Source organism: Mobula birostris, chromosome 30, assembly GCF_030028105.1.
Source record: "Mobula birostris isolate sMobBir1 chromosome 30, sMobBir1.hap1, whole genome shotgun sequence".
In the NCBI taxonomy this organism is placed as follows: Eukaryota; Metazoa; Chordata; class Chondrichthyes; order Myliobatiformes; family Myliobatidae; genus Mobula; species Mobula birostris.
Window position 1 is genome coordinate 2,654,753 of NC_092399.1, and position 12,024 is coordinate 2,666,776.

General features: G+C 44.5%; 1 protein-coding gene across 2 annotated transcripts in view; it reads right to left on the reverse strand.

Moving 5' to 3' along the window:
* Positions 1-12,024, reverse strand: part of LOC140190625 (arf-GAP with SH3 domain, ANK repeat and PH domain-containing protein 2-like) — a 118,857-nt gene that overhangs the window by 26,478 nt on the left and 80,355 nt on the right. For both annotated transcript variants that reach the window (XM_072247345.1, XM_072247344.1), the window contains exons 13-18: positions 11,614-11,662; positions 11,262-11,428; positions 6,963-7,096; positions 5,577-5,671; positions 2,739-2,919; positions 1,053-1,138 (exon numbers count right to left, since the gene is read on the reverse strand). In XM_072247345.1, coding sequence (XP_072103446.1) covers positions 1,053-1,138; positions 2,739-2,919; positions 5,577-5,671; positions 6,963-7,096; positions 11,262-11,428; positions 11,614-11,662 — 712 coding nt within the window. The remainder of the gene's footprint in view (positions 1-1,052; positions 1,139-2,738; positions 2,920-5,576; positions 5,672-6,962; positions 7,097-11,261; positions 11,429-11,613; positions 11,663-12,024) is intronic.

Below are 12,024 nucleotides of genomic sequence, written 5' to 3' on the forward strand. Positions count from 1 at the left end.
AACTCACAATCAAATCTAAGAAACTAAATCCACCTAATTCAAGATTGTTCATTGTCATTATTCAGCATACGACATCCAAGAGGACCACAACCTTGCCATAGGGCTTGGAGGCTTGCGTACCTCAATGGCCCCGAGGGCTATGCTGGCTGGGGTCAGGGCTTTATGCTTTGGCTCTTGGTGGGGTCACCCATGCCAACAGGTCAAAGGGTAGAGGCCAGACTGAGTGGTCCACTGGTCTTCCAGTTTGGGGGGTTCGTCTCAGGGCCAACAACCCTGATTGGTAAAGCAAATCTGTTACAGAAACAGCAATGAAGATTCCTTCAATGTGGCCAAGGACAGTCAGAGATGGAGGACCTTCATTGCTGCCCTAAACACCGGCGGCGTAATGGTCAATTAATTAGTACCAGCACACGAGTGTAAAAGCAAATGGTTTGATTGTTACTCCAGATCTGACGCGGCACAGAAAAAAGCACAATAAGCATAAAGAACACAAAAAAACAGAAGATAGTAATATAAAAGCAATCCTATAAAACACAATGTAGAAGTAACTGTTATGTCTGATTGTATGTAGATAAAGTGAGGCGAGGTGATGTGTATATAGTGCTGGTGGGGTTGGTGGGGTTGGTTAGTCAGTGGAGCTGTTGATCAGCCTGACGGCTTGGGGTGAACTAACTGTTTTTGAGTCTGGTGGTCCTGGCGTGGTTGTAGCCCCTTCCCTGAGCAGGGTGTGTGGGATCCTTCGTGATGTTACTGGCCCTTTACCTGGCACCGCTCTGTATAAATGCCCCTGCTGGTGGGTAGGCTGGTGCTGGTGATGTGTTGGGCAGTGTTAACTACCCGTTGCGGAGCCCTCCTGTCTGCACAGTGCAGTTTCTGTTCCACACAGTGATGCAGCTCACTGAGATGCTCTCAATCGCTCATCTGTAGAAGGTCATGAGTATTGATCTGCATAGAACAGCACTCTTCAGTTCAGACTCCTCAAAAAGTGTAGACCTTGGTGAGTGTTCCTAACTGTGAGGATGTGTTTAATTCAGACCAGAAACAGTACCCACCCGTTCTGTATCAGAAAGTCAACCAAAGCCAGCGATGATCTGTCTGCCAACCGCACAGCAAGGTGCAGCGGGATTTCTCCCAGGTCCTAAAGTTTCAAAACAGAAGGTAAAACTGCTTTACGCTCCGATACAGTTTCCAGTTTAAAAACCTTAGACAGGATTTACGACACACAAAATGTTCCTATTCACGATCAGAATTAGTTTTAACATCACCGATATACGGTACGTTGTGAAATCTGTTGCTTTGCAGCAGCAGTGCAGTGCAGTGGCAGTAGGCTGTTTAAATGGTGCAGCACGGACTAGATGGGCCAAAGGGCCTGTTTCTGTGCTGTATTACTCTATGATTAATATATGTTTTAACAACTATAAATTACAGTAAGAAATAAGTTTTAAAAATTAAATTAATTAGGTAGTGCAAAAAGAGCAAAAATAATGAGGTAATCTCCATGGGCTGCTTCATCGTCCATTCAGTAATCTGATGGCGCAGGGAAGAAGCTGTTCCTAAAACACTGAGTGTGTGCCTTGGGCTCTGGTACCTCCTCCCTGATGGTAGCAATGAGAAGAGGGCATGTCCTGGCTGATGGGGATCCATAATGATGGATGTCACCTTTGTGAGACACTTGTTCTCTCATCAAATCATCGGTTTCTTTCATTTAGGCTTCAGAAGCTGCCATGCTGAACAAACTGACATCTTGCTTTGAGGGAGAGGCGACAACTTGTAACGGAAAAAGTTCTGGGTTTTGTGGCTGCAAATATCAGGTGGATGGAACGTTCAAGAGATAGGTGGATGGGCAAAGGTTTCTTTTAATAAATGAATTTGAGAAAAATCTCACTCCTTAGCTATTGAGGCTTGATTGCAGACTTCAGGAGAAGGAAACCAGGCGTCCATGAGCCAATACTCATTGGAAGATCAAAGGTGGAGAGGGTCAGTAACTTTAAATTCCTGAGTGTCACTATCTCAGAGGACCTGGACTGGACCCATCATATACATACAATTGCAAAAAAAGCACGGCAGTGCCTCCTCTCCCTCAGGAGTTTGCAGACATACAGCATGTCATCAAAATTTCTGGCAAACTTCTATAGGTGTGTGGTGGAAAGTGTGCTGACCGGCTGCATAACGACTGGTATGGGAACACTAAAGCCTTTGAGCAGAAGATCCTACAAAAGGTAGTGTATTCGGCCCAGTACATCACAGGTAAAACCCTCCCACCCATTGAGCACATCTGCATGAAATGCTGTGATAGAAAAGCAGCGTCCATCATCAAAGTTCCTCAGCACCCAGGCCACACTCTCTTCTCACTGCTGCCATCAGGTAGAAGGCCTCAGGACTCACACCACCAGGTCGAGGAACAGTTACTACCCCTCAACCATCAGGCCCTTGAACAAAAGGGGATAACTACACTCACCTGTCGAGATGTTCCCACAACCATTGATCTCACTTTAAGGACACTTCACCTTGTAATTTTCCGCTCTTGGTATTTATTGCTATCTGTTTATGTTTGTATTTGCACAGTTTGTTGTTCATTGATCCTGTTTACCGCTACTGTTCTGTAGCTTTGCTACGCATGCCCACAGGAAGAAGAATCTCAGGCTTATATGTGGTGACGTGTATGTAACAAAATTTTACTTTATGAACTATTCTCCAGAAAGTAAGGTCAGAAAATGGTGAGCCACTACAAGAATTACCTGTCCGTCTGGCAAGGTAAGGGGTGCAGTGAAATCCACACCTTCAGCATACATCTGCAGCAAAGCCAGGACATCCTTGTTCCGAATTGCTTCAAATAATTTAAATCCTTCTTTGTAAACGCCCTTCTTTGTGTATTTGTGTTCCACATACTTTGCAGTAATATATTCTTTCCGGGCATTCCTATGGATGTAGGAAACAGAGATTAGTATTGCTTAGTGCCGTTCAGAATACTGCAAGATCCAAGGAGGGATGTTCTAGCTGTGAAGTGTGACAGTTAATTCACTCACAACAAGCTCCCAAACGATCGACTTGATGACGTTAATGTTATGAAGGGTACCTGCTGCGAATCTAGAAATGAGTCCATCACTTTTCGACATAGTTCCATAGAACCTCTATAATCTCCATTCAAGATCCTAATGAGGCCTTTCTTTATTAATCTGCCTGAAAGCCAACTCCTTCAATAGTGCAGTACTCCGAGCACTGTCTACTTAACTCCCTGGGGTAGGACTTGAACCCAGACCTCATGACACAGAGAAAGGTATGACTAATATGTTGAGGGTCATTGTTGGCTGAGAGTGAGAGCAGCCCGCTCCTCCTGGGCAATACAGATTGCAACCATTGGCTCAATCTTTACTTACTAACAAGTCACTAATTTCTTCTTACCTCTCCCCGGTGCCCCTCCTCCTCTCCTTTCTCCTCTGGTCCACTCTCCTCTCCTATCAGATTCTTTCTTCTCCAGCCCTTTCCCTTTCCGTCCCACCTGGCTCACCTATCATCTTCTAGCTAGTCCTCCTTCCCCAACCCACCGCCCAGCTTTTTATTCTGGCATCTCCCCACTTCCATTCCAGCCCAGAAGAAGGGTCTTGGCCTGAAATGTCGGCTATGTAGTCATTTCCATAGATGCTGCCTGACCTGCTGAGTTCTCCAGCATTTTGTGTGCGTTACTGAAGGCCTACAGCATCTGCAGGCTTTGTCATGTTAACCCCTACCAAGTCTGCCTTTAGAAATGCGAGCAAATCCCATCTGTCAGAAATCTTTTTCAATAATTTTCCTACCACTGACTTTAAATTCACTGGTCCGCAATTGCCTGGATTGTCCCTGGTGTCCTTCTTAGACAAAGGAAGGATATGGCTTATTCTCCTGCCTTCTGGGACTTGCCAGTGGCTGACGGAGGAGGAGACAGGGAAAGAAAGATAAAGCAGCCACAATTACAATGCAGAACGCCAGTTTCTTTGTAACTGTGTGCATTCGTTAGGCAATCGAAGGTACAATATATACGTATTATCTTATCACTTAGAGATACAGCATGGAACAGGCCTTTCAAGGCACACTGCCCAGCAACCCCTAACACCCCAATTTAACCCTAATTTAATCACGGGACAATTTACCTACCTGGATTGTGGGAGGAAACCGGAGCACCCAGAGGAGACCCACACATTCCAAGGGGAGAACATACGGAGACTCCTTACAGAGGGCGCCGGGATTGAACTGCGAACTCCACCGCCCTGAGCTGTAATAATGTCACGCTAACCGCTACACTACCCTGGCGCCTATACTGCACAACGCTGAAGGGCTTGGCAACAATCAAAGAGAGCTTTGTACACTAGGTTTACCATCACATTAAGTACACCCACCCTGCTCCTGAAACTCCAGTCAGCATTTAGGAACAGGCCTTTGTCTCTACGTTTAAACTTTTGACCAGTTTCAACACACCTGTCACCTATTCACAGATAGAGACTGCCAGGTTAACCATGCTGCCCAGAATGGAGAGTGGCTGATTTCCACTTCTCCCTCCCAACTCAAATTAATCCTTCCCATCAGGAGAAACAAAGAAATCCAACATTCATTCTCAACATGTGCACAAAAATCACTTAATCTCCTCTTACGTGAAGAAATCTCTGGAATTCAACTAATACCTTCTCTAAAATTCCAGTGGTTATTTCCTCTACCCAAGTGACATCAAAACACACAGTGAATGAAGCGGAGGCAGAGAAACAGGCTGTGAAAACATACACAACAGCCTTGGGAAAATGCACAGAATTAGTGCTGACGAACATGTTTCTATACCAGCAACTGCCAAAGGACGGGTAACAGACTTGATTCCTTGTTGTGTGCCTCCATGACCATGAATATTGTGGAAAGGGAAAGCAGACTTTAGGTACAGTAAAGAAGGGACTCAAAGAATGCTTGCAGGGAATGGGATTTTACACATGCACTCACTATCCACGTGGTTGGTCACCTCCTCTACCTAATAAAGTGGCCACTGACTGGACATTCATGGTCTTCTGCTGCTGTAGCCCATCAGCTTCAAACTTCAACGTGTTGTGCTTTCAGAAATGCTCTTCTGCACACCACTTTTGTAGCACATGGTTATTTGAGTTACTGTTGCCTTCCTGTCAGTTTGACCATTTTCTTCTGACCTCTCTCATTAAAAGGTGTTTTCGCCCACTGAACTGGGCTCACTGGATGCTTTTTCTCACTATTCTCTGTAAACTCTAGAGACTGTTGTGCATGAAAATCCTAGATAGCATTTTCTGAGATACTCAAACCACCCTGTCTGGCACCAACAATCATTCCACAGTCAAAGTCACTGAGATCATGTTTCTTCCCCGTTCTGATGTTTGTTCCGAACAACTGAACTTCTTGACTATGTTTGCATGTATTGAGTTGCTGCCACATGATTGGCTGATTAGGTATTAACTTTACTGAGCAGGTGTACAGGTGTACCTAATAAAGTGGCCACTGAGTGTATATGGGGAGGCTGAAGCTTTCCTTCTTGGAGCAGGGAAGGCCAAGAGAAATGGTAGAGGCATTCAGAGTATTAGTTTGGTACTCACATGTCACTGGTTGGACTGGGTTTAACACCACACTGAGTTGGCAGGGTCGCCTCAAAGATTTCATTCAATCTTGTGTTTCCAATATTGACAGCAAGCTGCATGAAACAAGACAACACTGGGTCAACGGCCCATGGAGAGGACACTGCAACACAGCAATTAACCTTTGAGATACATTCTGTGGATCCTCCAACACAACTTACAAAGTGTCCCAACCCACCCATCTGCTTCCCTGCTGACACACGTACACCTAAAAGGTATCCCCAATTTATTTTCCTAACTAACTCACTAAGTCCTGACTAAGTCCTCTCCAAAGTAACACACACACACAAAATGCTGGAGGAATTCAGCGGGTCAAGCAGCATCTATAGAGAGGAATAAACAGTCAATCTTTTGTGCCAAGACCCTTCATTTGGACCTCTCCAAGGTGGCCAACCTCGTCCAAATTCTGCTACACCCAATCTCGAATTCTAGAACATCTTCACATACAAAATTGGAAGAACTCAGATGGTCAGGTAGCATCTAAAAAGAGGAATAAACAGCCAAAATTTTTGTCCAAGATCTTTCATCAGAATTCATCAGGAAGATCTCAGTAAAAATGTCCTTTGCTTATTCCCCTCCATAGATGCTGCCTGACCCACTGAGTTCCTCCAGCATTTTGTGTGTGGTGCTCTAGACTTCCAGCATCTGCAGAATCTCTTATGCCAAGTACAGCTTGGTAGATGGATATTCTAAACCAATTCTCTGATGCTCCATTCATGCTACAATTTTTGAAAATTTGTAATTGTTTAGGAATTACGATAATGTTTTAAACAAAAGCGGCAACTAAGATCAAGCTTTCAGATGATGCACCCAGAGTCCAGTAATCTGCTGACATCCTGCAGCAGCCAAGGTTTAGTCAGAGGCACTTTTCCATTTGAGCTCAAAAGCTGGTAGGTAATACTACTCCAGTTTCCAACACACTCTGGTGGACCCAATGTGTTATTGAAATGGAGCTGCACAATGAGGGGTACCATTGTTTGGTTGGAACAGTCTCCCTCTCCCCCAACTCTGTTCAACACAAAAGATGTTGCTAGACTGCTTTGAAGACCAGATGTGTTTTCCCCAGTGTTAAAGCCAATATCTTTCCCTCTATATTAGCACTCATTATTGCTCTGCCATTTGTGCAAACTTTGCTATTAAAAGTTGTTCTGACGTGGTCTGCATTTGACTGGAGTTGCAACTCTAAAATCCTTCCAGTCACCCTTAAGCCAGGAAAAGTGTTGAAAAGCAGCAAATTCCTTGACATCTGGCCTCAGTGATGAATGACAACTGACAGAAAACTGAAAATGGAGAGAAAACTCAGGGTGTTTTTGATGGTGGGGGAAGTGAAGAAAATATTCAACTTACCAAGAGTTCAGAAGTGCTCAGTACATCGAGATTGAGAGATTGTATCCTAGAATAGTGTACACCCAGCTCCCGATGAATCCCAGAACATTCAATGCAGGTTACAATACCCAGGTTGGTGGAGAGCCACGTGGGGTCTAGAACATAAACCAGCAGGATTATATACATTCATTTGCAACACTAAAGTAATAATGAGAAGATCAACGTCCTTGAAGAAGTTGATGCATCTCATCGATCATGCCCTTGTTGCCCCAGTTTGCCATTTGCCATTGTCCAATGCAAAAGACATAGGGTTATTGAAAAGATCAGCACAGAGAGGCCCTTCGGCCCATCTAGTCTGTGCTGAACCATTTAAGCTGCCTACTCCCATCGACCTGCACCAGGACTATAGCCCTCCATACCACTACCGTCCATGTACCTAACCAAACTTCTCTTAAATGTCAAAATCAAGCTCGCACGCACCACTTGCGCTGACAACTCAACCCACATTCTCACCACCCCCTGAGTGACATGTTAAGACAGTGGGATCAGGGCCATCTCGTTTATCTACTCGTTGATGTTAAGTCCATACCTCACATCTCCTCTTCGATGCCAACTGACTCCCACCACCCCTCCTGCCCCACCCCCACATGATCTCTACTCTGTCCAAGTCCACGACCTGCATCAGCCTCTGCCCTCCAACTCTGGATTCTTACCATCCCTCCTCCACTCCTCCAATGGCAACCATGCCTTAGTGATGGCCCCTCTGGAATGTCTCCTAATGTTTTCATGCTCAGTAAACCTAACTTTTCACTACTTTTCCAATGTTTCTTGATATATAGTTCAGCAGTAATTGGTATTTAGTTACATTGTTATGAAGTAACTTCGAATATATATTCGCCGTTTACAATACCAGATTAATTTCCATTCTCCCAACATCAAGGGTCACTGCATGAAGAATGAAATTGCTTTTGTCCTCAAACTCTTTCTGTATCATATCAGCCATAAGAACAGTTACCCTTCAGTCATCTAGCTCCTGAACTGTGGATAACTTCACTCACCTCAACACTGAACTGATTCCACAACCTACGGACTCACTTTCAAAGACTCCACAACTCGTGTTCTCAGTATTTACTCATTGACTTTTGTATTTGCACAGTTTGCCTTTTGCATATTGGTTGTTTGTCAGTCTTTGTTTTCGTCTCTTTGTTCTACTGTAAATACCTGCAAGAAAATGAATGTCACAGTCGTATATGGTGACATATACGGACTTTGACAATAATTTTACTTTGAACTTTGAACTGAGACCCGTAGCAATGCACGTGTGGACGAGAATCCTCTGCAATCACATGGTTGTTCAGTCAACTCTTTTCCAAGCATGGGACCCAGTTGTAGCTCAGAATCTGCAAAGATAGTGGCAAAGGCTTTAGCCTTGGCCATGTCTCCCAGAAATTGACTTAGACTAATGATTTTCATGATTCATCTAAAGTGACTGGAAAAGGCAAAGCTGACTAAACTAACAGCTGGAATTAACAGCAAAGCAATGATCTCAAATGCAGCCAATCATCTGCCCAATACCCAGAGCCAGATCCTCCACAACAACTGGAAGACAGCCAGCAAGAATAGCTTGCATTTATATAGCATCTTTAATCGTGTCCCAAGCCATCTTAAACAGATGTGAACAAAATGGAGAGGGAGTTCCAGAGCGTGGGATCCAGGAAGATCTGTCAAATTGGATTAAAATCAGATATGGATGACTGGACTGCTAGAGGTTATAGAAGTATCAAAGGGGTGAGATGGGGGAAGGGACAGAATAAACAACATTTGTTCTTACAAAGAGGTGCAGCTGAACCAGAAGCTAAGGCGTAAGATGGGTTATAGGCAGCAGTGTTGTCGGCTAGCCCAAGACGGAAATGTTCAGCTTTATATGGAGGGCAATGTCACTGTCTTCATTGACCCTTGAATGCCCTTCAAACTCCCACCAATCCATGGGGCTTATTTCTGTAAATTGTCCAGGGCCTTATCATTGAAGGAAATGGTAAGTACAGCAAAACCGTGGGCGCCATGGTTACGCAACACTATCTTAGCTCAGAGCCTTGGAGTTTGGAGTTCAATCCCAGCATCCTCTGTAAGAAGAATCTATACATCCTCCCTATGGAATGTGGGCGTTTTCCCAGGTGCTCCAGTTCCCTCCCACAGTACAAAGATGTAGCACTTAGATGCCGATTCCAAATAGTCGCCTGATTAGGTTAGGGTTAAATCAGGGGGGGGTTGTCGGGAGTTCTTGGGGCGGTGTGGCTGAAAGGGCCAGAAGGGCCTATTCTGACCTGTATCTCTAAATAGATAAATGAATCAATCAATAATAAATTACAGCTGATGTTTCCAATAACAAAAACGTGGGGAGAATAATAAATTTAAAAAGCAGGATTAGTTCTGGATTAGAGTAGTTGGGACTTGATTGCTAACACAGAGCCAGTGGGCCCAAGGGCCTGTTTCACGATTTATGCCTCAGTCTCTGCATTACAGACCAGCTCCACCTGCAAAAACTGGATCATTAACTGTTAGTCACAGACTAACTGCTGCAAACCTCCAGGCTTTGCAACGAAGTATCTTGCAATACTTGCTCTAGTTATGCGCTAGTGTGAGTGAGTATGTGTGTCAGGTAGGTTCGGTGACTAACAATTATCACCAGACCAGCACTGAACCAAGACTGAGTTCTAAGCAGCTTGAGGACAGGACAGGTATCTCAGAGAGCACGGTGCCACAGTCACTGATGTGCTGCACTGTGGCCTGCTCCTTCTAGTAGCCCCTCACCCTTTAATCCACTTCTACACATTTTAACCCACTCCACCACTTGAATTCCCTCTACAACTTCTTTATTATTACATAAACATCACTCACAAGAAAAACTTACATTAAAAGTTCAAAGGAAGTTTATTACCAAAGACCATATATGTTACCATTTTCTTTTGGCATTCACAGTAAACACAAGAAACACAACAGAATCAATGGAAGTCCACACCCAACAGGACGGCCAAACAATTAATATGCAAAAGGTACAGTCCAGAAGAAAGCTAATGGCATGTTGGCCTTCATAACAAGGAGAGTTGAGTATAGGAGCAAAGAGGTCCTTCTGCAGTTGTACAGGGCCCTGGTGAGACCATACCTGGAATATTGTGCACAGTTTTGGTCTCCAAGTTTGAGGAAGGACATTCTTGCTATTGAGGGAGTGCAGTGTAGGTTCACGAGGTTAATTCCCGGGATGGCAGGACTGTCATATGTTGAAAGATTGGAGCGACTGGGCTTGTATACACTGGAATTTAGAAGGATGAGAGGGGATCTGACTGAAACATATAAGATTATTAAGAGATTGGACACGCTAGAGGCAGGAAACATGTTCCCGATGTTAGGGGAGTCCAGAACCAGAGGCCACAATTTGAGAATGAGGGGTAGGCCATTTAGAACGGAGTTGAGGAAAAACTTTTTCACCCAGAGAGTTGTGGATCTGTGGAATGCTCTGCCTCAGAAGGCAGTAGAGGCCAATTCTCTGGATGCTTTCAAGAAAGAGTTAGATAGAGCTCTTAATTATAGCGGAGTAAAGGGATATGGGGAGAAGGCAGGAACGGGCTACTGATTGTGGATGATCAGCTATGATCACGGTGAATGGCGGTGCTGGCTCAAAGGGCCAAATGGCCTACTCCTGCACCTATTGTCTATTGTCTATTGTAATGGTTCCACAACACTTTACAGTACCAGTGACCTGGGTTCAATTCCCGCCTCTTCCTGCAAGGAGTTTGTACGTTCTCCCTGTGACCACATGGGTTTCCTCTGGGTGCTCCTGTTTGCTGGCACAGTCCAAAGACATACCACTTGGTAGGTTAGTTGGTCATTGTGAATTGTCCCTTGAATAGGCCAGGATTAAATCAGGGGATTGTTGGGTGTGTGGCTCAGAGGGCCTATTCTACAATAAATAAATAAATAAAGACAACAAACAGCGCAAATACAAAAAAAGTAGTAATATAAAATAAATAATGTCAATAACATGAGATGAAGAATCCTTGACAGCGAGTTCATACTTTGTGGGAACAGTTCCGTGTTGGGGTGAGTGAATTATCCCCTCTGCTTCAACAGCCTGATGGCTGAAGGGTAATAACTTTTCCTGAGTTCGGTGGTGTGGGACCTGAGGCTCCTGTACCTTCCTGACAGCAGCACATATTTGTTACAAGAAAGGACACAATTAGAACAAAACAGCAAATTTTAGTGCAAAATTGTCAAAGTGGCCATAACGAGCTGACAAACCGGTTCCCAACTACAGACACTCACCTGCTGTACCACAGTCGCAGCACACCTCATTTCCAGCCATCCCTCGGACTTCAGCAATGATTGCTTTGGTCAGCTCTTGTACCGTGTCATTGGTGCCTTGGCTAGCATCTCCTTTAAAGGCATTGTTGAGCGCCTCCTCTTTGCTGTTCTGCAACACGGACACCCATCTGAAACATACGTGCACACCATCAACACATGATTCCTGCACACCGTACCCTGTGGACTCACAGACTCACTGGGTGTGGTCAATGCGATTAAACCATTAAAGAACGTTACCAAGCAGCACCTTCAAAATACAAGGCAGTAAAAGAAGAAATACCTTCAAACAAATAAAAGCCAGCATTTTACTCACACTTGACATTCTTGCTCATCTTCAGCGTGAAAGTGGTACGTTCGATTATCTGCAGAAATTAAGAGGTGTGTCAGGATTCGGGAAAATTCAGTCAGCCTCAGCTTAAATTCCAAAATCAGAATATCAGGTTCACTTTCCCAGTGGAACACCAGGGAAGAGCTGCAGTACCAGAGATATCAACCTTCGGTTGAGATGTTAAACTGAGATCACCCTAATTCTCGTGGAAAATACACAATATCATTGCAGATCTTCAAAAGTAATGCACACAAAATGCTGGAGGAACTCAGCCAGCCAGGCAGCACCTATGGAAAAGAATAAACAGTCGACTTTGCGGGTCGAGACCCTTCATCGGGACTAGAAAGAAAGGGGAAAAGTCAGAACAAGAAGGTGGGGGAAGGAGAGGCAGAAATA